The sequence below is a fragment of the Solea solea genome, chromosome 1, assembly GCF_958295425.1.
Source record: "Solea solea chromosome 1, fSolSol10.1, whole genome shotgun sequence".
Lineage (NCBI taxonomy): Eukaryota > Metazoa > Chordata > Actinopteri > Pleuronectiformes > Soleidae > Solea > Solea solea.
The window spans coordinates 40,009,609-40,036,835 of NC_081134.1; the positions used below are offsets into that span (position 1 = coordinate 40,009,609).

Genomic DNA, 27,227 nt, shown 5'->3' on the forward strand with positions numbered 1-27,227 from the left:
TCCACTAGAATGCAGCTTATGCTTTTAATTCTTTGAGGAGGGGTGGACATGTTTTTTGACTAAAGTCAGTTGTCATAATCTAAAGATTTAGGCCGAATGTTAACCAAGTCATAATTTATGAAAGGCCAGATATCAGACACTGAGAGATAAGTGTAATCGCGAGAGCAGGTCGGTGCTTTTATTTCTGTAACATTAAGGGTGAACCTGTTGGGAATGTCCCGTAAAATGGACTTTGGTTCGTCGTAATGAGCGCACAATAGACCACATCAAAGGCTGAGGGGAAGAGGAGTGAGAGTTTGCCAAATTGCTTCGTTTTACTGCCTTTAAACACCTGTCAGCTCCACTGCAGACATTCAATGAAGCCGCCACGAGTACGTTTAAATTCAACTCACCGCTCGTCTTTTATTACACCATGACACCAATTTCAAATATACATAAGAGTATGGTCCTCTTCAGTTCAGTGTATGATACAGTTATTGACTCTTCGAGCATATCCAAAAAAAACCGGAAATAATAAAAATAGAACCAAATACCCACTTTAGAAAAAAAAGTACAAGAGACTGCAACACAGAGAGACATGAAGCTACGGACAGAGAGAGGGAATCATGATCAGTGTTCTCGTCATCTTCACATTGCCAGACAAAAAAACCTCCATTAACAGTAGTGATGTTGTTCATTATGCATAAGCCTCTCAATTAAAACAATATCTACATGTGTATATATATATATATATATATATATATATATATATATATAAAATAAAGAACAAAAATACTAAGTGCAAAATTCTTTGGAAGTCGGAATAAAGTATGGATTCTCCTTCATTAAGATATAAATAAGTTATAAAATAGAAACTTTAAACAAAAACAAAAAGAGAGAAAGACGTTGAAGAAATAAGAATAAAGGCAAGACGTTTTTTTGTTATTTTTTAAACTTCAAGTAGACGTTACTTCCGAGCCGTACAGAAGACGCTGCACAAGGCATCCATAGCAGACTGAGAGCCATCCCGTGGTTCGATCCTTCAGTACAAATTTCAAATGCATCCTGTCGTACAAACCCTTCACTCTTCACCCAAACTGACACTTAATATTCTAAATGACAGCCAGCAGGTCACAAGAAGTGCTGGACTGAAAATGTGATTTAATTCAGTGATGCGTTCATGTCCAGAGTGGTCAGAGAAACAAGTCCCTTTTTTAATCATTTTCCGTTGGTTTTAGTTGTAGTTCCGTTTCTCCCTCTGGCTCGCTCACATTTTTCTGAAATGTCAATGTCAACAACACTGATTTGAAAAGCAAATCTTTGACAATACCTCCGCCATGATTAGGAATGAAGACGTGATGAATGAGCAGAGGAGGTAGGGGGAAAAAAACCTCAGCCTTTCACCGCAAAAAAACACTGCTCTTTACCTTTAAATCGCAGGTCATCCTACCGCGCCGGAGATTTTCAAACGACACAAGTTTCTGCAAACCTTCGTTTCTTGAAAGAGAACAAGCAAGATACTCGACCAATAAGTTCTTTAAGCTGAACCAGTGCTTTGTTCAGGAAAATGAAATGTTCCCACAGACGGCAGGGCTTCGTCAGTTTAGTGTAGTGGTGGTCGATCGGTCGGTCGGCCGTCGCGATCACTTTTTTCTCTGGAAGACATTGGCCAGCATGGCGCCTGAGGTGGTCAGCTGACCCATCTTACTTAGGAACTTGGTCTTGGCATCCTCGCCCACCAAACTAGAGGCAATAGACATGGACCTTTAGAGGGAAAACACATTATAAAAAGTTGAATTGGTGATGAAAAAGTGAGGGTAATCTCTGCTTTATCAGTGTGGACTGAAAGACAAACACAATCACAATAGTGTAGGTGGGAAAAAAAAAGATACATATCCACTATCTGTTGATGAGCTTAGATAATCCTCAACTCCATTGGAGAGTAAAGGCTGTTTGCCAATTCAGCCGCTCTTTACTTTTACAGTCTAACGGCTCTGCAAGTTCCTCTTTTCAAATCAACGAGATTCAGGCCGTTAGAGCAGAGCAGTTACAGCGTTCTGTTAAAACAGCCGCGTTGCTCAACTGAAGGACAAACATCACATCTTTAAAACCACCACCGACCTTACGCCAGTAAATTTTAAAAGAGTTTGGACGCTGTTGACAAGTTAGTATTCTTACACGGCTTCTGGAGAAACCACAGTATGAAAAATGCACTTTTTAGAGATTGGTCCCAAAAAAAAGGCAAACACATGTTATGTGTATCATCAGGAGTGCGCCACCAACTGGGCTGGACATTGTTGTGCTACATGGAGCAGGCGCATTCGGCCCATACGTACATACATACACTTAAAAAACCTGAACTAGTCCTTTAAATCAAGCACAGCAATCTCATTGTGTTGACATGTTGTAGGTGGCAAAACATGTCCTTTCACAGGATCGTGGACACAGGACATGTATCAACTGTTTGTTTGCATGGAAAACACCATCATTTTGTTGCAACCAAACAATTACATACAAGTATTTCAATACGAAATATTTCGGTGATCTAAAATCTAGATGTAAAACAATGCAATTAGCAAATCACAAAGTCTACTATTTATCACAAATAGTGCCAGATGTGCTTCACTCAACTATTTCTAAGACAATTTTGATATTATTATTATTAGTAGGATTTTTTATTTATTTAACACATTCACAGCTTTTGTGCCATTTGTTTTTTATTTGATACCAATGTATCAGAAGTTTTAATGGGCTATTATATGGTAATATTCCTATTAACATAGTGAATGTTGACCTGAAACTTGATGTGGATTCTAAATAAAATCATCAATTTCAGAACAACCATAATTACGTATTTTCCCCAAATTGTTAAGCCATACCCAGGACTACATATAAGAATCCACAAAGGGATTTCACGGTTTAAGAAAACACACCAAATATTGAGCATATGTACTGAAACACATGCAGACTGTACTGTACTGTGAACTCATTTCTTACATCCATAGACACTCCCCCTGTCTTTTTTTTTTAATGTGCCCTAAACACATGTTAACAAGATGGCTGAAGTCCCAGCTCTCTCAGCGTCACCAAATCAGCTCTTCACATCTTCTCTGTTAAGATTCCCACATAATGAATGTGGTTCCAACAACTAATACGCTCTCCTCTCCCCTGAGGAATGAGCCCACAATAGGGGCCCAGTTCCAACACTGTGTAGTGATCTCTCTTTTCACAGTTGGATTTCTTCTTCTAAACTACCACATGAAAGCCATCCCTTATTACTGCCACAGTTTCTCTTATACAATTAAAAAAACACATAATACAAATGATTCCAGGCATGATTGTACGAATGGAACCACGAGTTTGTTCTCACCCCTGCGCGTCCGCCATTCCCCTGTTTTCCACCTTGATTTCACACTCTTTGACCATAGAGCTCAGAATCACCTGTCGGAGAAACATGACAGAAATATAAATATACTTTGCATTTGTGTGTGGATTCATTAATAAAAGTTCCAGGGAGGAAAATAATTCCTGTCTCAGAATGTCGCGTGTAGACCGGACAGACAGTCAGCTGATCACGAGTCACCATGGGAAAATGCTCACATGAAATGGATCGCGTGGAATTCAGAGACGCAAATAAATATGGAGAGAGGTGTATGAGTGTGTCAGACTGTCTTTACCATTACAGAGTGAGAAAGAGACATTTACATGTAAACATGTAAACATGTAAAAAAGAAATAGATAAAAATCAACCCCCATAAGTGCACGCATGTCTGTGTGTCAGCTGACCTCGTGCTCAGGAGAGAGTTGCTCCATGTCGGTGCGGAGACATCTGAGGCCAGGGAGGAAGTGGTTGATCATCACCTCCTCAGAAATGACTGTACGGGACGTTAAGGAGCTACTTCACAAAAAACTCACAAGACCACAGAAAGATGAACTGATCATCTGCTCCACCATGCAGGTCAAAGGCTAAATATGGATTCTTATTTTTAATAGATCTGGGAAATAAGGATGGATGGAGGACGAAAAACTAACTATTTTGACAGTTGATTAATTGGTTTGAGGCTTTTTTTTTTCATTATTATGACAAGTGTTTCTGATTTTTCAGCTTCTTAAATGTGAATATTTTCTAGTTTCCTTGCTCCATATAACAAATAAATCATTAAAACAAAATCATTTTGGTTTGTGTGCATAACAAGATAATTGAGAACATCATAATTTCCAGGTCTGAAAAACATTTTTCAACATTTTCTGACATTTTATAGACCAAATGATTGGATAATCGACAATGAAAATAATAGTTAGTTGCAGCCGTAATGAAATATTCCACTATCCATCTTGCCAATCTCAGCTGACATGGGGTGAAAGGTCCACTCTTCCATCACAGGCCACCGAGAGACAAACCGGAGAACCCAGAGAAAACACATGCACACATGGGGAGAACAAGCAAACTCCATGCAGAAAAGTCCTTGTTCTGACCGGGTCGTGAAACCGGGTCTTCTTGCCACAGTAACGGAAAATAATGAGTCACAAAATGTTGCGATATTTGATGGTGTGCTATTATAGCAACTATAATCATCATTTGGAAATAGTCTTGACAGTGATTTTCGATCAACAATTCATTAAGTATTTAAGCCCCCGATCATTTGCTGGCAGTCATTTGACACTCAATCCCTCTTTTCTCTCCTCTAACGAGTGAAAGAAAACTGTATATTGTTTATGCATTTAACATTGTATTTTTAAGATCAGTATTTTTCTTAAAATAGACTATTTTGGTGAAAAACTACAATATCCCCAAGATATCTGGCGATCACAATACAGTACAGTAGTAATTCTTCCCAGTACACAGGATTTTAACTGAATTGAGTAAAAGACAAATTAACCCATTAAGCAAATTTCACTTTTGAAGAGCTTATTTTCTAGATTTGCTTGTTTCTTTTAATTAAATGTTGAGACTTACAGTATAAACTAAAAAGCAGCTGTTTTCATGGGCAAGCAGTAACAAGTTTGGACATTGCTTCTGGAAGCTAGGTGGAGTTTACTTGAGAGAAAATCAAAAAAAATATTACAAGAAAATTATCTGTCAGTAAACATTTTTCCTTTGACGTCTAAATGTCTCTAAAGTTAAAGTTGACAATCTTTAATTGAAAGCACAGTGCTCCCTTGTCTTTCACGCTACTGCATGAGCTCAGTATCCGATCACAGCCAGCGGAGCTCTAAGGGAACGGGCACCCAGCTTGAATCTATATTTTTAGAGATGGGAATGTACAATTTCAGAGCTTGTCACACTGATTACAAGAAAAAAAAAGACATGCAGAGGGAGGAACAACCTCTGAGGTTACGGCTTTACCTACTGGACACGACTGCACTGTGAAATAACAGCCTGACAAAAACCCACAGGAATGAACCCCAGACCAGCTGTCTTCTGAGCATGTGTGTGTTGGAAGTGGGTGGGGTTGACAGCAGAGACTAGTGGAGGGAGAGAGAGGGGGGGGGGGGAAATGTGTGAGAAAAAGAGAAATAGTAAAAGTGGAAAGAATCACAGAGTGACAGAGCCAGGGGCAGGATAGTGTAAAACGTGAGTCCTTTCCCGTGAACACGTTACTAACGAGGGAAGCTGATGTTCAGTCCTTTTCTCCTCTCACGCTCGTTCTCCCTCTCTCATCCTTTCCTTTTGCTAAAGCAACACTATAATTACCTCTACCCCGAAAAGGAGGGAGCTTATTTTCCCTTTCTCCTTCTGCCAAATGACAGGCAAACTCTGCCAACGCGCACACACACACACACACACACACACACCAAACCACACTCAAACACCAGGGGCCATGCTGATGTGCACCATCACTCAGTAACACAGGCATGCTCCAAAAAAGCGTACGACCAGAGCCGCTTACGTTTGAGCAGTTACTCTAACAACCTTTCAATTGACTCACTGTTACGACAGTTAATGCCGAGCCTCGGCCAACGATAACACGGACTTCTGGTAAATTCTAAATTCATACAGTCCCTTAGCTATTAAAGTGTGAGTGAGCGGACCTGTCACAAGATTCCCTTTCTGTGTCATGTCAACTATATAAAAGAGCAATAATTATAGTCACTCGGATAAAAAAGTGGATCCATTATGACCAATATATACGTATTATGCTCAAGGATACAGCAGCAGGAGAGTGCACTGTAGGCCTCAAACAGCTGTGTGGCAATGTCGATTCTCTTGGTCTCCACTTGCTGGCTGTTGTTGGCTAGTGCCAGTTTGTGAAGATGTGGCAGAACAACTAGAGGGAAAAGGGAAAAGACAAAAGCGGCCACATGAGAGGCTTGGAAAAACAAAGCGTGTTAACGTAGTGCATGATCTTTCACATACAGTCGTCTCTAAAGCGTGGCTCAGCATTGGGCCCGACTCTTCCAAACGTCCTGATGATTTCCATGTGTAAGGAGTGCTGATCCTGGTACTGCGGGTCCTCGAGGAATGATGCCAGCTGCATCTTCACACGCTCCAACAGCTGCACACACAGACAGATTTTAATACATGTGGAGTGACTGATTTAATATGTCTTGATTTCTTTGTTTGACATTTCATGTTTCCTACCTCTTTTTGCGTGACCGTCTCCATGATGGTACCAAAGGCAGGAATAGTGGATATCCTCACTGAGCTAAAAATCAGCAGTAGAGCGAGATGTTTGTTTCAACACTCACAGTCAGATGTAACCTGTCTTTCGGGTTTCTAATCAGAATTGGTCAAATACTGTCTGCAAAGATTTACTCTTCAATGTTTGAATCGCCAGATTGCTGGGATTTAACCACGTTTAAACAAGTCAGACGGCCTGAGGTTATGTCACTGATCAGCTTTCCCTCCAGATTTATTTAAAGAGCGCTCCTACGTGACTGAAAAATATTCAAACAATGCATTTATGTGACACACTTTCCATTACAGTGTCACATCTAGCTCCCATTTAGCCGTCATACTAAAACCCACAAAGAAGTAGGATGTGCTCATGACGTGATTATGACATGGACTATCCACAGTGATGACTGAAGTGGTGACTAATGCTGTACCGCCATCTAGTATTAAAAGACTTCAGGCTGTAATTTAAATGCACGACATATCAGCGTTATCAGTATTGTACTGACAGCTGCAAATTGAAACACTACATTTCAAAGTGCTTTGCTGATAAGTTTACCTTTTTGACAGGGCACTTGGTAACTGTTATCATCTGATTAGCAACGATCTGTTTACATTTGTTTTTGATTATTCTTAATTCATATACATAAATGCATAAAAATCATATAACATAGCAAAACGTTTGCAAGAAATGTTAAACTCAGGCATACAATTAATATGTTTAACATAGGTCAGGGGTTAACACTTTAAATATGATGCCCAAATCAAAATCAAGTGCTCATGTAAATATAAATAGATGAATCTCTGGTTTGTATTTTGACTTTCTGAACAAATGCGTGTCTGATCGTCTTTAAATGAATGTTTCCTGAAGTCCACGTGTGTTTTTCTATACATTCTGCGTTCAAGAAAAAACGACAGACAGAGATGCTTCCACTTATTGAATTTTGATTTGCTTTTTTTTTCTTCTTAAAAACACAAAAATGTTCTACTGCACAATAAATAATAATAATAAAAACAATCAATGGTTAAAATGACTTGCAATAAGCAGGGTTAATGAGGGTGATGGTTCATAATCATTCCACTGTCAGTAGGAGTAGTAAAAGATTAAAGAGAAATCATCTTCCCTGCGGTGAACTGGCGACCTGTTCAGGGTTTACCCTGCCTATCGCCCTAGCTTAGCTGGGATTGGCTCCAGCGGCCCCCACAACCATTATGTGGAGGATTAAGCGGTAGACAATGAATGAATGAATAAATAAATAAGTCATCTTGAGAGTACTGGAGTAAAAACTAATTTCTCATTATGCATTATATATTTTTTCTTTCATTGACACATCAAAATGTCATTAAAATGCCATAAATCTAACAGTCCAGCTAATGTGTCCATCAACATGTGTAATTCAAGGCATAAAATGATGAGATGAAAAGGGCTGCATTCCAACAGTGTAACCACTGACGTCATAATTGTGTCGAATTTTAATCCACGGTCCCATTTTACTGCAACAAAATGTGTTTCCCAGAAGATTAAACAAGGGCAGAGGAACAATTTATCAGCCACTCACTGGGGCTACAGAGCGGTGTGTACTGATGACAGGATACAGGAAGAGAAACAAATGTCTCCAGGCTTTTACTTCCTCTTCCAGTGGATTACACGTTAGTTACAGAAGCTGCCACATGAGTTAAATTCAGCCCTAAGGCTTTTAGTGGCACATGGTCACAAGGGTTTTTTATTTTTTTTTCACCCATTTAAGCTCAGCAAGACCAATTCTTGTTTCCCTGTGCTTCACACTGTAAGATTGCAGCCCTCAGAAGGACAATGTCAAGAGAGGTTTTCTTGTGTGGATTGACTCACAATTCGGGGCCACTGCACAGAGTTATAAGGGCTGGAGCCGCCCGGCGATCTACTAATGCTTCACTCATGCCTCGGAGAACCAACTGCAAACCCACCACACAGCAGGATGAGAGAGGGAGAGAGGCAGGGTGGGAGGAAACAGAGACAGAGGAAGAGGAGGAAAAACAGAAGGAGGTAGGAGAGAGAGAGAGAGGTAAAAGATGGAGGTACAGGAAGAAAGGGAGGACAGAGAAGAGATGGAGAGACAAACAGAGTGATAGGAGAATATAACCAACCACTAGCTGATGGGTCGGTCAGGAGGAGGGGCCCTGCCTCAAAGGAGTGGGGTGGGGAGGAAGAGGAGGAGGATGTGGATGGGTTACAGAGGAGTATGCTGGAATTGTGCTGTTGCTGCGTGCTGGCAACATGATGAGGCAACAAGAGCGGGCATGGATTAGTGTTGCGGAATGATGCGGACGTGCAGTGTTAGTGTTAACAGTGGTTGTGCTGATGAGCCTGAACCCAATTAGGAGCAATTCTACAGAAACGATTAAAAACTACACCAGAGGGGAAAAAATATTCAGGTAATTGAGAGATCAATCGTTAATATTGCATGTTTTCATGATTGTTTCATATTGAATTTGCTCCTCGAAGGTAGAGACTTGTTTCAGCGTGACAGTTCTCAGGCGGCAAAGAGAAGGGGGGAGAGAGAGACGCGGCGCGTTGATTGTTGTCGTTGATGTTACACTTACATTTCAGGGTCGGAGGACAGTGTGATGAGAGCCGGCACCACTCTCTGAGCTACCAGCGTCTCATTCACCCCCTTCACCAGCAGCTGATCGGATTTGGACAGAGCCAGCCGTGATGTCACAGAAGTGGGCGGGGCATTGGGACAAGAGCGAGCAACACCGGCAATAGATAGAGAGAGAGAGAAGAAAAACAAAGAAAAAGCAAAACAGAAAGGGGAGGAGAAAGAAAAAAAAAAACACAAAAAGATAGAAAGTGATATACAATGACAAGAACCATAGATGCAAGGCACAGAACGGCACTGCATGTACCAAGCAAATGTGTGTGTACACACACACACACACACACACACACACTCTCATTCACACACACACCAGCACATGTGAGAATGCAGACTGCACAAATACTTTTACAGTGCAGTGAGAATAAAGCTGTCTGCTCTTTCCACAGACTCCAGGTCAGATTATAATTTCATACACTTTAATGAATCTAATCTGGGGTCTGTGGTAGAGCTTCACCTTCCAACCCACAGTTTTGACAATGGTGTACAACTTTTCACTATGGAATGGTGACAGTGAGATGAGTGGGGAGGGGGCAAGTACTTCACAAAACAAGGGAGGGGGGGTATGAATCCAGCCTACCACTCCTCCTTCCCCTCATTTCTATCAATGAATGCCCCGTTCTACAGTTATGCCTGGAGCCTAATCCCAACATTTGACCTTTAAATGTGCACAGATCTCAAAGTACAGGGAGATGTACAGTAATGTGCTGTGGCTGCTTCCAGAGGCTGAGGCCAGCACTTTTTGCTTTGGGAACATGGCTCCAAAATGGCTCCAATCAGTGGAACTGAACTGTACGGAAGAAAACACTGAAACAGTATTCTCCCTTTAAAAATAATAGTAGTGTTATATTTCCACCAGACCTGAAATACCCCAATAAAGTAGAACATATTCCCATGAAAACATCTCTGAATAAATCACATTTTCCAAGAACACTGAGAAGGAACAGGCCTTGAACTCTTAAACTGCTGACGTTACCCCTTTCTGTGACATGCAGCAGATATTTATGCAGTCACTTCTGAGACCAGTGCACAGTGAAAGGTGTAATGTGAAAGGGTCCGGGCATACAGTTAAACCAGGTCGCTGATATGGTACAGGAGTCTTTCCTCACACCCATAAGACAGAAGAGCAAAACAACAGCAATAGCAAGCGGCACTAGCGTGTGTACAGCACATCAGTTAAACATGGAAACAATAGATAGGAATTTAATTGTAGAACAATGTAAAAGACAATTTTAGCTGACAACATATTATATAATATTAAGTATGCATTATTATTCTGTTGCACACCTTTAAAGGGTAATATAACAAAAAGATTTTATTATTAACTGCACAGCCATAATATTCTAATAACATTTTTAACTTTAGCAGAGTAACGCTACATTGTAGCATCACTTGTTCTTGATATAAATGTAAAATAAAGAGCTAATGTGTCAGAACTTACACATTTTAGCCTGTTTATATATAAAAAATACAAACAATCAAACAACTATTTATCTGGGATTGACTCAATGCATCATCTGCATATGTGTGTGTGTGTGTGTGTGTGTGTGTGTGTGTGTGTGTGTGTACCTCAAACATCCGCGCTGCTGTACACCGGACCAGTGCCGAGGTATGGACCACCCCATACCACAGAACAGTCAGCAGCAATTCGTGGTACACTGGGTTGGCACTGAAACAGAGCGAAACATTGTGACCTTTCATTAGACTGTGCAGGCGAGCATTTGCCTCAACGTGGGGTACAGTGAGCCAAATTCAGTAAAGTAATGTGTGCAAGCGTGTGTGTGTCTAACCCAAGCTCTACAAAGGAGGCCTTCAGGCTGTCGAGGGGAGCATGGGACAGTGACAGGGTTGTCATAACATCCTCTAGGAAACCCACCAACAACTTACGATCCTCCTCCTTGAATGAAATGAGGGCAAGTTTATGTGGATTACAAACACAGTCAGGCTGGCATTTCAACATACACAAGTATACATGTTTTCCCATGGACCAGTTATCTTTTTTTTTTTTTTTCCACTTTCAACTTGAATCAAACGGGGCCAGAAAACAACCCTCCCACCCACACTCCACTTTGTTTTGCAAGTGCTAAATCGAAATTCAAAAACAAAAGCATGTGGTAAGCTGATGTGTTTTGGAGCGGATTTTCCCTCGTGACAAAGAACAATAACTCCAAGTGTAATGTGGTAAACACTCTATATTCATAGAGGAGAAAATAATGCAGCCCAAGTAAGTCAACTAAATACAGTAAACAGAGGAAATCACTGAAATGACCTATGAACACAGACTTGTTTATCTTGCAAAAAGGACACAAAAAAGCCTCACAAGGTATAATTTGTTATGGGTTCAAATCAGCTACTTAGAAACAAGTGGAGTGTTATTAACTTACCTGGTTATAGCATGTCAATACTCCAGTGGCATAAATGGGGACTGTGGCTTTGGTGAGAATACCATTCCCCGCTGAAGCATCTTATAGAGAAATAATTCAAAAACAGCATCAAATATTCTGGAGTCATGTTTCAATATTCTTTAATCATTTATTCATAATCTGTTTTTGCCTCATTAATCAGGAAAACTGAAGGACCACGGCATGATGAGGTTAGTTCTACAGTCCTACAGCACACATTATACTTTTGCTGTTTATACCTCAAACTACACTGCAAACTAACATGACGTCCTAAACACAGACTGGGCTTCAGTACAAAACACATTTCACCAGCGGCCACAATACCAGATCCAAAATCACGAGTGTGCAAGACAAGACCAAGCACCTCTAACAACAACAGAAATATATCCACAATTTAAAAAAAAAAAAAAAAAAAAAAAATGAAAGAGGGGAACACCCATAACTGACTCCAAATAGCCTGTTTACATCAACATAGTCTGATGTCCACCAGCCAACATTCTGTCGACGGCAGCCGGGTAAATGTCACAGAACATGCACATTTGTGCGTATGACAGAGCTTTTCTTACCGACATTTTCTTCAGATAGCCGGAGAATCTCCTGGAACTGTGGTTTAACCTAAAAGAGAGTCATTAAGGATATATAAATGATGAACTCATCCTCTTGTCATCACTTGATTTGTACAGAGAAATAGTAGATAGTAAGATAAGTATTAACAATAATAATAATAAAAAAAACACTCAAGAGTGCACAGAGATTTTTGTTGGAAATCTTTTCAAGGTCAGAAAACGGCACAGTGGGCTTCACTGGCTGTGGACAGATGAACACACAGTCTATTCTGTGAGTCACGACAGGAAATGTACACACCAGACGCTTATTCATAAATTCGCACAGGGTAAACACACACTTGAGATACAAAGAAAATCTGCAGGTTGGATTTCCACTTACACATGCGGTGTTAAAATGAGGCACTTGTGAGGTTTTTTTTAAACCAAATATCAGGATGCGTGATGACTCACTGAATATTTTTCCAGTGAGCAAAAACAGCTCTTAAATTTGGCTTAAGAAGTCATTATTTTTGGAAAAATGAAAATGTCAGGGCACTTTGTTTAACATTAATATATTTTAGCTAAAGGAATAAAATGCCATCACCCAAGAGCTGAGATGTCCTTCAGCATCACATTTCATTTTGATAAGTTATATGGCTTTACCTTAGTGTTGGTAAAGATTTTGCCGAAAGTGCGACAGAACCTCCAGAAGAAGCGAGAGAACTCGTGGACGCAGGTGGATGACGTTACATTGATCCGGCCCACAATATCTATGAGTGTTGGAAGGCTGGAGACAGAGCACACAGACTGAAATCAGTATGGTTATCAACAGGAGTTTGAGTTTGAGATACTGTGCAAACTGTGGTGATTTGTTTTAATAAAATGTATTTATGAATCTCACAGCTGATTGACCACCCATAACAGGCTCTCCCAGCCAGTGGTGCCTTCGTGCTCCAGCTGATGGTCATAGAGGAGCAGGAGCGCACTCAGCATTTCTCTGCTGCCGATGATGGTGGCTACATCCTGCAGGGGAGACGCTGGTCTGGGAAACCGTGTCACTGAAAGAAACGGGATCACAAAGAAAATCAGGTCATTTACTGTTAAAGCATTAAAAGCCAATACTCCTGTAGAAAATGTAGGACTGGCTCTTCTATTTGCCTTAACATGATGTTTGTGTGTGTGTGCATTTGTTCTACCCTCTATTGCAGGAATGTCTCCGTGGGCTTTGGCTCTGCTGGTGAACGGTGCATTCTGCAGCACCACGGCAAACAGAGGAGGGATGAGAGACTGCAGGGCCGACAGGAATACGTGTAATTTGTGTTCATCTAGACTGTGTTCTCCTTGCTAGAGAAAGAGGGAGACAAGAAGGGATTAGAGTAAAGGTGAGGCAGTGCAGTTCACCATATCAAAAAAGAAAAATCTGTAGCCTGGAGGTAACAGAGAATACGACGGTGTCAGCACACAGAAACTTACCTTAAGTAGTTTCTCTATACGTGCTAAAAGAGAAGGGATGAGTGAAGTTTGTAGGGTGCCAAGCTCCGTGGTCCAAGCGGCAAAGGCAGGAATAAAGACCTGATGGACTGCACTGACCACCCGCTCTGATGGATCCGCAAGAGACAGCAGCATCAGCTCAAATCCCTGCAGGGAACACACATGTACACAAAAGTCAGTTATGGAGATTCATCCATGAGCTTAAACACTAGCAACTGTTTCTTCCAAGGTCATTTCCAAAATGAACTATTGCACTAATGACAGTTACCTGGGAGTACTTGTCAGGGTCATCTATATAACCCATAATAATGCCCAGGCTCTTGACCACAGCTTCTCTGACCATATCCGCCTTATCTTCAGTGAGCATCTGCTGCAACATGGACAACACCAGGGAGCTACGGATCTCTTTCTGTAGAGACAGAAATAAGACAGGAGTGTATACTGTAATTCATTTTCTTTTCTTCTTTCATATACATACATAATGTATTCCTGTTCAGCTCCTATGGACATATTCTTACAGGCAGGTATGGTGCTAAGGCTCCACAGGACTCCGCCACCAACAATCTCCTCTCTGGATATTTGTGGTTAATCTGCAGCGAGAGAGAGAGAGAGAGCAAAATGTAGAGGATTGAGTGTCCAAAGCAATCGTTTAAAAGAAGTTGAAAGGAGGACGGGAGCAGACAGGAGAGCAGCCACTGTGGAATGGAAACAACTCAAGTATCATCAACATGCTGACCCTCTGAAAACCACTATTTATCTTTCTAGGCAGATTCTCAGCCTCCAAACCACTGGCAGCTGTTGTTGTCATGGTAGCAGATTTTGTTGATCAAAAATATCTACATGAGGTGACACAGGTGGCAATGAAAACAAAAGTGATATCACATTTGATTCAGGGACAGCTTTTCAAAATACATTGTATGAACAACTTCTTGTTTTAACTCAAGGTCTGTTCATTTCTTGCAGCATTGTATTATATAATTTCTCTTTTGTGAAAGAGACCTGCTCTACAAAGATGACATAAAGGCTTGGAGTAAAAGAAACATACACAGGAGTGAAAATAGCTCATGCTCACTGAACCACTCTTTCAAGATTTAAGCCCAGTGAATCATGGCATTGTCATCTTGTTATTCAGGATATTTAGGAAATCAGCTGACCTCAACCTTAGGGGCACGTAACATTGCTGAAAGTGGACTTGACCAAACTGAAGCAACCCCAGATCATAACACTACTAAGAGTTTTGGCAGACTGTGAGTCTTTTTACTGGACAGTCAGTGTGTCCTGTTTAAAAGTGGTCAGTAATTATTGCACAAGGTGCTGAGGTACATACTTGTTGCCTCTCAGTGTTTGGTTAACTTTTGGAATGACTGGCATTGTATGCAATAACTGTGTGTGTGTGCGTGTGTGTGTGTGTGTGGGTGTCTCAACTATACCTGTTCCCAGCACTGAGGAAGTAGTTCGGCCTCGACACGGGTTGGACCCACGTGCCTCGCAAATGCGACACATCCCGTCAAGATCATTTGTCTTCATAGAGACACAAACAAGACACACATATGATATAAAACTGTTGAATAAACCCATTGTTTGTTGTGCAATAATGAAGTAAAAAGTAAATTCTCCTGTCTAGACAAACCTTTGCTCATCATCTGGTCTCTTGATTAAGTTAAAGAGGATGTGAAGGAGCTGGTCTCTTTCTTTAGGTTCTGGGTGAAGGCAGGCAGTACATAAGATGAGTGGAATCAACTCCTGAATGAGAGAAAGACAGAGAGGTGGCACCAGATTAGATTATTTTGTAAAAGCAGAGCAAGGTTAAAACACACAGGGGGAAGGATGGTTGGCTGCAGTCAAACAGGCCTGCAAATCTACGGAGCAGGGGAATTTCAGAGGGTCAAGAAGGTGTTAAAATAGGAGAGTCACGGTAAAACAGAAACACAGAGGGTGACCAGTGACACCAACAGCAGTCTGCCAACACCAGTGAAAACATACTTACCTTCAAAACTATCTTGGTGTTTAGACCTTTTGGCTTCACACCAAGACATACAAATACAGACACATACTGGAGAAATGTAAATAGTGCATGCACATACACATAATGCAGCTGCAAAGAGACACACACACACACATATATCTAATCCACGTTTCCTGCTATAACTCTATTCCATAGTTCAGACCGAGTTCATGAGCCTTCCAGTCAGGGAGGAAGGCTCAGCTGCCCTTGATACAAGGCCTCCACAGCCAAATTGTGGTCAGTGCTACATTCTTGCCACACACACCCAAATTAGAGAGTGCACATGGAGTAAAAAATACGTTGTGTGTTTTTATTTCAAAGTTTTAATTCTTTTTTTTCCAAGAAGACGTTATATTTCCCTGTCAAGTGCTGGAAGAATGAGCAAAACCCAAGCCCTGAATGGACAGACCTGACAGAGACACTCAGGCAAAGATAGATAGATGAGTCACTCATTTAATCCTGGATCAACGTATTTGAAGTCAGTGCCACGTCGGCGATCTTTTAAAAAGTAAAATTATGGCAGAGGGTAATTTGAGGTGGGAAATTATTTCGAGCAACAGAAACCTGCAAATTAATTAAATTCAGCCAAATACAAGTGTCAGATTCAATACATTTCTGCCCGCGTTTCTGTCAAATAACAGACTTCATAAGAAGCACATATTTGTTCTTATGTGGAGACTATTTCAGGAGCTTAAACATCTAACCAGTGCAGGATAAACATTGTGGGCAGGTAGAGTGGTCAGTATGACGCCGGGAGGCCCAGAGGGAAGAGGGGTGATGCCGATGCTTTACTGTAAAGAGCAGCACGACTGCACTTTTCAGTCCAAGGCCCACATCCAACAGGAGCCTACAGCTAATGATATCTACAGATTGCCACGTGTCACTGAAGAAGAAAACAACAGGTGCCAAAGTCTGAAGCTAACAAAGACACAAGGGTTTTTGTCTTTGCTCCTGAGTTAGATTGTATTTTATCTTCCAATGTTTTGACTCCATTTGAATGAAGTTTTATGTGAAAATTTGCCAAGCTCCCACTTTAAAGTCTGTTAACTTTTTTCTGGAGAACTTAACAATCTCAAATCTCCTAATTTAGGGTTTAATTCAAAAACACATGATGGTGATTCTGCTGATTATGTTCCCAATTAGAGTGGACACCAGTGTGATTGACAGCTGGTACTGCCCAATAGGCGTCAGGCTGCAGTTGACAGTTGTAATCTTCCATTTGCAAAAAACAAACGTGCCAATCTTTAAAATCTTGATTGATTTGTTATTCTTGCCAATAGAAGAATATCCACCAACATAATACAATAATATATAAGACATATTAAGAACATCATCTTTTCCAGGTTTGAAAAAAACTGATCAACATTTTCTGACATTTTCTGGACCAAACGATTAGCCGACCGATAATCGACAGATTAAATGACAATGAAAATATTCCTTAGTTGCAACTGAAGTCTGAAGTGTGTTTCAGTTCATTTGAATGAGAGAAACTGGTTGAGTATATTGGGAAATATAAAATATTCCACAATTCTGAATGGACTGAATAATGTCCTGTTTGAGCTGAACATTTTGAAGTTTGAATGAAGTTTATACGTTCAAGTATGTGGAACTAGTAAGAAAATGTGTGTTTTTTTTTAAGGAGTTTTCAATTTCTTTTAATTAAGAAAAAAATTTGCAGAAAATGTTGATTATTTCAGAAATTATGAAATATTTCAATTCCCAAAATACAAACAACAATGTCCTAACTGAGCTGAATATTTTGATGATGCTAAACTACCCAACAGCAAAATAAGACAGAATTTTTTTTTTCTTAAATAACGGCAGAAAAACATATAGTGGGATTGTTTGCAGCAATCCCACTAATGATTTACAGTGTCTGATAACATAGCCAGGTGGCAGGCACAGTTTCAGTGCATCATTCTACCGTTTCAAGTCAAACACCTTTTGTTTTTAAGTGGGTGTCACATTTAAACAACTTAAGGAGTGTCTCCAGGCTCGTGGTAGATTGGCAGCTTCAAATTGCAAGATGGAAGTGTGAGCAGCTGTGTGTGCAAGTGTGTGCATGCATGCAGTGTCATGGTTGACGAATCTAACGGACAGAGTGCAAAGTCCACACTACTCAAGTAGCCCTCCGAGGCCCACGAGCGCTAGCCGTGTTTTAATTTTCTGCTATCCTAGGTTTGTTTGTCTTGATTTTGCAGAGAGATTAAGTTCTCCATAACTGTCAGCGTTTGACTAAATCCCCATAACCATGGTGATATGCAAAGCAGCCCGACTGAAAACTACTCCAACCAGATTTCTCTCCTGGAGCTTGTGTCATGTTTCAACACACAGTGTGTGAAACTCAAGCACATGTGTATACCCGTGAACACACACACGGGTACGAATTGCACGCAAGCGGTTCTGCACAGACAACACACCTGCATCACGACTTGCAAAGAATAATAGAAGGGAAAAAAAGAATGAATGACTTGCAACTCATTATTGCCTAATCTGTTTTAAAATCTTCTTCCTCCTCAGGAAAGAAAGAACATCCAGTTTGGAGAAACAAAAACATACATGTCCTTCAACACTCACAGGGATGCAGCAGATTCATATTAAGTAAACTGGCATGACTGTGTTTTTTTTCCCACTTAGCTTTGCTTTGTTTAAATAGGTCACTGGGTACAAGATTTATCAGATTAATCAAAATAATTAAAATCTCAAGAGGTTTCAGGTACTTACATTAGATAGAGATACATAGGGTTAAAGAGACACACAGTAAATGACCCACCTAAGGCTAAAACTGTGCACATGAGGCCATCATTGCATGCAAGTTCACATTTTGTCTATAAATTAATTTAATTTTTTTTTTAATAACAATGCAAAATAGCCCAATAATTAACACTTCACTATTAACTACGTATAATTAACTTTTGCCAATTAAATAAGAAAACCTCAGGCAAGTCAGACCTTTAGTGACAGCAGTTGAAACCATAAGGAAGTGGGCGTTAGTTACATCAGGTCAACAGGTCGTGTGAGAACCATGCAGATGAGTGCGTGAAAGACTCACCTGGCAAAGATGTGCAACCATTCTCTACAAGAGAGGCATGCATGAGAGTGAGAGAATGAGTGAGACGAAAAGAGAAAAATAAAAAACAGTGAAGGCCAAGAGGGACAAACATGAGTGGGGGGGACAAAAACAGCAGAGGAGAAATGATGCTGATGCTTATAAAACAAACACCATCATAAACGATGGGAGGTGAAATTCCCAGTCAATAGATAGACACAAATCAGCTACACAGGTAATTACAATCTACATTTAAGTTTTCCTATGAGCTCTTGATTCATGGAGCGTGCTTGCAGAGACACAGTCAAACCAGAAAATGACAAAAAGGATTAAGTGCAGAAACGGTAAATTAGGGTTGAGACATTGGTATGATTATGATAAACAAAACAGCAATCACACTAATTGCAGCAGTACAAAGAAGACTGGAAGCATATACACGGTGCATAACACTTCATCACACGTTAGTTGAATTATGGGATTGCCTCATGGCACAAACCTAAAAGAGGGTGGTGCTCTTTCAGTGCAAACAGAAGTAAATCTTTACAGCACATGCTCAAGGGAGTGAATCACCAGCAGAAAAGACACTCGCCCCCTTAGGCAAATATACCAAGACTGGAGCTATAACACCCACTTTTATAAGGCTGAGCAAAAACATGAACTGTTACTGATGCCAAGACATAAATTTGCTAAGACGTCACAATTAATAATGCAGACAATTTATGCAGCAAATAGGGCTTTTAACCACGACAATTAGGCTGATTCATTGGTTCAAATGGGAATTTACATGTTGAAGTTGACTGTGCTCTCTGCAACGCTGCCTTTATTTACAACACACTAAGCCTTTGCTGCTGTGTGTGTATCTATTGGACACTTAGAGCAGAAGCCTGTGATGTTGACAGTAATGAAAGCAATACAGGGAATAAATAGGAGCAAGGGGGAGCAGCAGAAGTGAGGTTACCTCTCGTTTAGCAAGGAGGACGTTGGGGACGATGTGAGGGAGGCAGCGGCCCAGCATTAACATCACACTCTCCTCACTGTCTGCTATACGGGACACCTGGAAATGGAAAAAAAAGGAACATTTCAGATGTGGGTTTTTATGAATGTACACTTTGTATGTATCCATGAGAGAGCCTGTGTGTGCTGACCTCTGCTCCCAGGCGGCTGTCGGAGCACATTCTGCAGAAGGACAGTAGTGCTTGCTGGAAAACTGGAGATAAGTTCCTGTAGCACCGCAACCAAAAGAGGGGGGAAAACAGTCAGCACCACTTAATCTGTGCTCCACAGGAAATCTGGGAAGGGATATTGTATACTGCACTTAAATATAAAAATAAACAGAGATGAATGCCTTTTCAATAGAGGCTGACCACTAACTTCAGCCAGTCCTAGCCAGTTTTGGAGGTTTGCATCGAGATGAGTCAAAACATTTTCTAAAGTGCAATACTATGAATCAGAAATACAGTATGATCAGATTGACCTGATGTCAGCTGAAACATACAAGTATTGATGGAACAGTGACAAACCTTTTTTTTTAAAAAGTGTGATCAAATGTGCTTTGTGCAAAAATGAAACAAAAAAGGTGTCACAACCTAAATCTCTCCTCAAGAGGGCAGCAACTTAGCAAAGAAGAACTGTACTGTCTGTTCGAGCTACATAGACTGTTAACTACCTCCACCCTGTGGTAAAAATTTGAAACTACACTAAATGACTTAGTTGACGGTTGCTTTTTTTAAAAAATACATTTCTTCTGAACCTGAAAGGATCCATTGAGAAAATCCAATACATAACTCATTCATTTGAAGACATGCATAGACAAGCAGGAACTTTCAAATGTACAGGAAAACATACAGGTTCCTGGGGTACTTAGATCACAAACATTGACATTTATTTTCATTTATTCATTTCCCAAAAACACTTACCTGTTGGGTTTGTCAAACTTGACAGGAGCCCTGCTCTTAACCTCGTTGCGGGACTGCGGACATGTCTGTGACGTGTTCTGAGTAGAGGGCGGTTTCGGACCACTTTCAGGCTCTGAAACCCCTCGAATGTCCAGATACTGGCCATTATCTGTCGGAGGCTGAGGGTAAGACTGGATTAAGTGGGGGTTAATGGGTCAAATGTGTGCACTTTATCAGGAAGTATGTAAAGACACTCAAACCATTATTTTTAAAAGATGAGGCATTGTATATCCAAAATAACCACATACCATGGAGAGAGGGTCAGTGGAAGAAATAGTGGTGGTAGTGCTGGTGGAAGAGAAGGCAGGTTTAGATGTATTCTGGGGCATCAGGTCCAGAGAGGTTGGAGGAGTGGAGGAAACCGTTCTCTTCAGTGTTTGAATTTCACTGTGAGGTGGAGGAAAAGAAAAAGAGGAGAAAAATGACACTACATACTTCTTATACATGAAATAGTAAGTCTTCTTTAAAGTGGCAAAGTAAATTTGTCCAAACCTTAATGGTGGTAATTTAGGATTTTAAATGGAAGGAAAATAAGTTACAATTGTGGATCAGAGCAGAGCCTCCTCTGTAATTACATGCAGGAGTGATGCTTGGGGGAACATTTCCACAGTGACTCCACCTCATGGTCAATTTTGGTTGCAGTTAGATAATAGAGTGCATTGAAGTTTGAAAATTATTTTCAGTTTAATTGTTTTTTTCACGCCATATGTTTACACATTACTGCAGCCTAAATACAGGAAACACTGAGCACCATGGCAAACTAATAGTGGACACATGATTAATAAAATACATAGCACAAAATGACGATATACACACCTCTGCAGTTTCTTGATTTGCTCAGCGAGGCTCTGCTTCTCGTTGTTAAGGAGGCTGATCTGGTATTCCAACTCTTGCACTACTTCAGTCTGTTGCTAGATAAAAAAAAAAAAAAATTCAATAAGGACATTACATCAACTCAAGAGCAGATCATTCCTCAGTTGGTGATATCTTAAACATGAAGGAAGGGAGCTGCCACTTTTCTGAGCAGCATTTATCTGTAACAACTTGACTGTTGAAGAGGTTGCAATCATGTTTTTCATTTTTATCATCACCGTAGTTCTCGACTGTCACTACCACTCTACTGTGGTGACTCACAGCAGTTGACCTTAAGGGGAAAACTGGGGCGCAAGTGTGCAAATGAGCTTTGTTTTCCTGCAAAACATGTCACTGAATTCCCTGAGGAGGCTCCAAACATGAATGAAAAGTTCAGCTCAGTCATGTACGTACAGAACATACTTGTTGTGAGAGGTCAGGCTTCCTATGAGGATCTTGGATGATGCAGTTTCCTGGAAGATCACCTAAATCCACCCCTACTGCCACATCAACCATGCTCCGAGGCGACGAGAGGGGGGTGCCACAGTTCCTGTAGAGCTGTAATAGGTCAGGGGGTTTGGGGGTGTTGAGGCCGACATCATCCCACAACTCAAAATCCTGGAAACGAAGAAGTAAACAAAACAGGAAGCAATATTCTAGTTTAGAAAAAGACAAATGATCCCAGTAGTTGAATTCAGCTACAGGCACATGACCCTACCAGAGTGGCCATTTGTAAATCCGTCAGCCAGAAAAAATCTTTACCTGGTCATCGTTTTCATCAGAGAAGGTGATGGATGACAGTTTGTTTTCGTTTTTTAATAAATACTCATTCACAAGGAAGTTTAAGGCTCTTTTCTCCAGTGGACGTATAGGCTCCTGAGGCAAAGAGAGAAAAGGGAAACTGTAAATCTTTGTTCTTAAAGCCTGGCTGTGGTACCCTCACTGGGGTTTAAAAAGGAACCTATCTAATCTTTCAATTCAATTAAAAAACAGAAAGACATCTGTATGTTTTCTTCGGTGCTTAAGGATTCCCCACCTGAATTTCAGGACTTGTCTTGAAGTTTTTTCTCTCCTGAGAAGGCACTTCACTCTCTGAGAAAATTGAAAACAAACGTTTGATCAGCTTGAAAAGATTAACATTATTCAACCAAACGAATTCTCTTTGAAACAGAAAGAGAGACAGCTGTAACTTAAGAGGGTTCAGGTGGAGAAGAAGTTAAAATTACGCCACACCTGCTGCCTGAGTCAAGTTGGCGCGCAGAGCCTGAATGGTCTCCTTTGCTTTCCGTAGCTCAAACTCCAGCACTGGACAGGAAGTGACAACACACACACACACACACAGGAAGTGCATCCAACCGAAGACAGGGAACAAACAAATTAAACAAAGATGGGCATGAAAAACAAAATAATCACACAAAAGGTCTTAAGAGTCACAAAACAAAAGAACAAAAATGGGATGCATGCAGATCATGGGTCTGAGCAACACATGCAGCAGAGGATCATGGTAAAGCCGGCTGGATGACTGTTTGTTTGACCAGAGTGTGTAATACATTGTGTAATCTCAAACATTGCCTGCCCTTATTTTTTAGGTGTCTGATTTACACAAAATGGGAGCTACTTCAGTAGCTGAGGTGAGTAAAACGATTCAAGCTACTGAAATGCACCCGTGATAATCTAGGAGCTGTCTGACACCGGATTTCTTCCAGACAAATTCATTACTTGAAATTAAACAATTTGGTTTCAAGCCACTCAAACTCAGGTTTGTAATTGTTAATAGTGTCATAATAATACAAACAACACAGTCTTAGCTTTAAAAGGCAGAGTTATTCAGAGTATGTTGCAGTTTAAAACTTATCTTTCTTGATTCATTGTGAAAAAAAAAAACAGAGCATAATTCATTATAAACACAAGCAAGCTGTTTCTGATTCCTTATGCGACCAGAAGCAGCAGACAACGTGTTCATTTTTTTGTACGTTGGAATTCAAAAAAACCAAACTCTGAATAAAGAAAATGAACACACAAGATCTAGGACAGGTTAGAGTAAAAAACAAGCAAAACAAAAGAAGCAATGGAGCTAGAAAACTATGTTGCATAGCTGTGCACTGAAAATCTGATCCTTTATTTAATCTAATTGTGTCCCCAAATGTATCATCTAATGTCTAGGATTGTTGTAGGTTTCATGACTGAAACCACCAAAAGGAGAAATGTGAAGATCAGGTTTATCCATTTACTTCTTCATGACAGGCAATATAACATTAATTTCCTCAAAATGCAATTTCAATTTCCAGTTCCTAATGGAAATGTCAGCAATACAGCAGAGGGCGTTTTTTGACACTATTCTTCCGAGTGCACAGGATGCAAGCGCAACGACATGGAAAACCAAGAACTGAATAACGAGAGAGGGAGAGGAAGAAAAAGAAAAATATAGCAAAATAAAAGCAAAACAAAAGCTAGTCTGGATGGAGTGACTTGTCCAGTATTGTTCACTGGGGTTTGATCAACGTCAGGAGAAAGCAAGAAAACCCAGAGTCAGACAGCTGGGGGCAAACATCTTGGCAAGAAGAGGGCGATGAGACTGGGAGTCAGAGTGGGGGGAAGAGGGCAAAAAAGGAAGGGGAAGGTGCCAATTTGGGTGAGTGGGCAGTGTGGTAATAAGGGTCTTTGTGACTGGGAACATGGAACCAACATCTCTGCTGCATGGTTTTTGCTGTGCATGTGTAATATGTGTCTGTTAATCATCAACTGTAAAACCCTGCAAACCTTTGGAAAGCTATTCCATTATTTACATTTCAGGTTGACTGACCTTTACCTCTAATTATGATTAAAATACTAATCCCTTTCCTCCTCTCATTACACCATTTATGAATGAAACCTACTGACATTTACAAATCATAAATCTTTAACAAAAAGATGTCATGTTGTGTCTTTTGTAAAACCATATTAAAAAAAAGCCTTAATGACTACAATATGCCAAAGTGTAAATGTGTCTGTGCAGAATACATAAATCTATACTGCAGTAATGGACTGGGGCTTAGGGCCACACTGACCAAAAAGGTGATTACAAAAAATTGACAGTGGATAATGTTACCACTGTACCATGATGTACAGAGTAGCGCTAAAAGTATATAATAAAAGTATAAAATACAAAGATGACAACAAGAGTCAGAATAACAGTTAAACAATTATGAATCGATCCTGCAAGATTTAACTGTCATAAGAGTTTAAGTCAAAGGCTTCAACATCTAAAATTGCTTTAAACAGCAGTTTGTACCTAAAGCGTCTACCTAAAATGCTTGTATGATTGTGTGCCATCATCATCATCATCATCAGCATCAGACTCAAGTGTTGACGTATTTCACAAAAACGATCCAATGGTGCATCACGACAAAGCCACAGGTGGGAAGGCGGCGTGATTTCTAACAATGCTGAGACAGATGCTGTACCAAAAATACCACAGACTGACTCAACAGTGGCAGCCGAGGGCACCGTGAGAACACAGAACCAATCACACGGCATGTTACAAACAGCCACGTTTTAGAGATGCATGTTCTGTTTTAAAACGTTGACTCTGTATATCTACAAATCTTTCTGATATTGTGACAATGAGCAATGAAACAATTACTTAAATGTGATATTATGATATTAAAACACGCTCATAGCTTTGTCATACCTGCTAAAACAACTGTACCAAGCAGTGCCACTATGACACATGAAAAACACGACATTGTTATTGTTGTCTTTGATGCATCATTCATTTGATTTTAAAGGAAATCTCACATTCTCTTAAGCTCTCTTTCCTCCATCTTTTGTATCCAAAAACTGTCTCGCCTTTCAGTCTGGACAGTGCAGGTCATCTTACCTGCTACGCGCTCGTCCGACTCTCGGTTTCCATCATCAGAGTAACGGGCAAAGTCTAACGAGTCCAAGGTGCTAATGCTGCCTGCACGATCTGAATGAAAACACGAAGGAAAGGGTGAGGCAAGAATGCAATAAGTGATAATACATACATTACTAAAACATATGACAATCAAATGATCCTCCAGCAATACTACTTTACAAGCCCTGTCTTTTCAAATGTGTCTTTTTTGTTTTTGCTTTAGGAGACTTTTAGCCAGGCTGGAAAAAGCAATAACTAGTTAAAAATGGTGACTAACCACTCAAAAAAACACAAGCCATAACTACAATATCAACCTTTTTGAGGCCTTTTTTATCAAACAGCAACCTTACGTTTGGGAACAGGTTTGCCTAATGTAGTGTTCCCTTCAAGAACAGATAAAGCTGACACATAAGCATGCCTGTGATCCTGTTTCACAGAGCTGGGCAGACCTGATAGCTTAACCAATGGTGTTTCCTTTCCTATTTGCTCTGTGATATCAAGACACAGTAAAAGGTCAAGCAAAGAAAATAGTGTTGTTGGCCTTAAAGTCGTGGCTTTGTTAGGATGGGACTCAGTGAGTGAGTGAATAATAGTGTAGAAATGATTTTCCTGACCTGACAACATCACTGATGTTGCAGAAATTGTTAATATGATTATCTATTTGCACTGACTGCACATGCTGCTGGTCACATTATTGACCTCAGAATTTCTGGCTTTTGTCAGGGTGTGATCCAACCATACAAACATAAATTGTCAGTGTTTCTTTCTTTCCTGATACTATCCTTGGAATAGATTGTGACTTGGTTTGGAAAAAGTTTGAGTATACAGCATCAAACAGACCACCAGTCCGGTGACAGAAAGGGTTTCAGTGGTTGTGAATGTATGGGAATAATCCCGCTTCCTGTAGTGAATTCCTTCAACTGTCTTCACTTCCTGATAACGTGTGAGAGCAATCACTGTTATAGTTGTAATCTATTTAGTTAATCAGTAAAAAACATTATGGCTTTATTCATGGGTGTGAGTGTGAGAAGAAAAAAAACCCACAAACCTGTAATTCCACAATAGGCTGACTCCTGTACAGAGGACTTTTGTGTATGTGACTAATTTGCAAAAAACAAAACAAGTATTTCTTCCCAGCTGACTTTTCAGTTATATGCCTGCGGTGTGTATTGCATGGACTGTGATGGGTCTGGCTGTTCAGGCTATCAATTCTTCACTTCACTTCTGCAACTCGGGTTGTGCTGAACATACACAAATCCATGCAAAGTCTCTTCTCCTCCCTCCCTCTCTCCCTCTCTCTCTGTTCTCGAGTACAGGAGTGTCATCAACTCGCACTGAATCACTTGTTACAAGATAGTCCTTATCAGTGTCCCGAATGAAGAAAGACCAGGTTTTGGTCTTCGTGAGTGCCATTGGTTCAGATCAGGTTATGCCAGAATAGGCCCCAAACAGGTGACAGTTCAAATACAAACTAAGGCAGTCAGTCAGAGGCAGAACTGATCCAGAACTACATGAAACATTTCCAAGACAACAATATCATCAATCACCTTCTCATTCAATACGAACCTGCTGCTGCGAATAGCAGGAATGATGGTCAGACATTATTAAGTGAGAAAAGTAATAGAGGAGACGCCGAGAAAATGTAATGTTGAGCCAGCTAATACATCAGAGTCCCAATCAAATGACCAGGCGCTGTGATGGTTGACCTGGATCGCCACTATGCCAAATTCAAAAATGTGTAACACTGAAGAACATGAATAATGGTCTTTCAAATTAAATGTGACAGATCTTTTTACTTGACATTATATGGCCACTTTTGT

General features: G+C 40.4%; 1 protein-coding gene across 11 annotated transcripts in view; it reads right to left on the reverse strand.

Moving 5' to 3' along the window:
- Positions 1–376: 376 nt before the first annotated feature.
- Positions 377–27,227, reverse strand: part of relch (RAB11 binding and LisH domain, coiled-coil and HEAT repeat containing) — a 29,982-nt gene continuing 3,131 nt past the window's right edge. Inside the window, exons 2-31 of one of the 11 annotated variants that reach the window (XM_058644816.1) lie at positions 25,390–25,479; positions 22,764–22,835; positions 22,567–22,622; positions 22,293–22,406; positions 21,945–22,148; positions 21,495–21,589; positions 20,927–21,065; positions 20,640–20,809; positions 19,869–19,944; positions 19,682–19,777; positions 18,727–18,750; positions 15,300–15,412; positions 15,100–15,190; positions 14,188–14,259; positions 13,938–14,078; positions 13,652–13,816; positions 13,375–13,522; positions 13,080–13,236; positions 12,842–12,965; positions 12,200–12,248; positions 11,616–11,695; positions 11,022–11,128; positions 10,801–10,900; positions 8,445–8,527; positions 6,563–6,626; positions 6,338–6,476; positions 6,132–6,248; positions 3,766–3,854; positions 3,350–3,420; positions 377–1,743 (exon numbers count right to left, since the gene is read on the reverse strand). In XM_058644816.1, the coding sequence (XP_058500799.1) occupies positions 1,623–1,743; positions 3,350–3,420; positions 3,766–3,854; positions 6,132–6,248; positions 6,338–6,476; positions 6,563–6,626; positions 8,445–8,527; positions 10,801–10,900; positions 11,022–11,128; positions 11,616–11,695; positions 12,200–12,248; positions 12,842–12,965; positions 13,080–13,236; positions 13,375–13,522; positions 13,652–13,816; positions 13,938–14,078; positions 14,188–14,259; positions 15,100–15,190; positions 15,300–15,412; positions 18,727–18,750; positions 19,682–19,777; positions 19,869–19,944; positions 20,640–20,809; positions 20,927–21,065; positions 21,495–21,589; positions 21,945–22,148; positions 22,293–22,406; positions 22,567–22,622; positions 22,764–22,835; positions 25,390–25,479 (3,167 nt within the window). In that variant the 3' untranslated portion in view covers positions 377–1,622. Of the gene's footprint in view, positions 1,744–3,349; positions 3,421–3,765; positions 3,855–6,131; positions 6,249–6,337; positions 6,477–6,562; positions 6,627–8,444; positions 8,528–9,175; positions 9,259–10,800; positions 10,901–11,021; positions 11,129–11,615; positions 11,696–12,199; positions 12,249–12,841; positions 12,966–13,079; positions 13,237–13,374; positions 13,523–13,651; positions 13,817–13,937; positions 14,079–14,187; positions 14,260–15,099; positions 15,191–15,299; positions 15,413–18,726; positions 18,751–19,681; positions 19,778–19,868; positions 19,945–20,639; positions 20,810–20,926; positions 21,066–21,494; positions 21,590–21,944; positions 22,149–22,292; positions 22,407–22,566; positions 22,623–22,763; positions 22,836–25,389; positions 25,480–27,227 lie in introns of all 11 variants that reach the window. The other 10 variants (XM_058644854.1, XM_058644806.1, XM_058644847.1 and 7 more) reach the window with 10 other exon arrangements.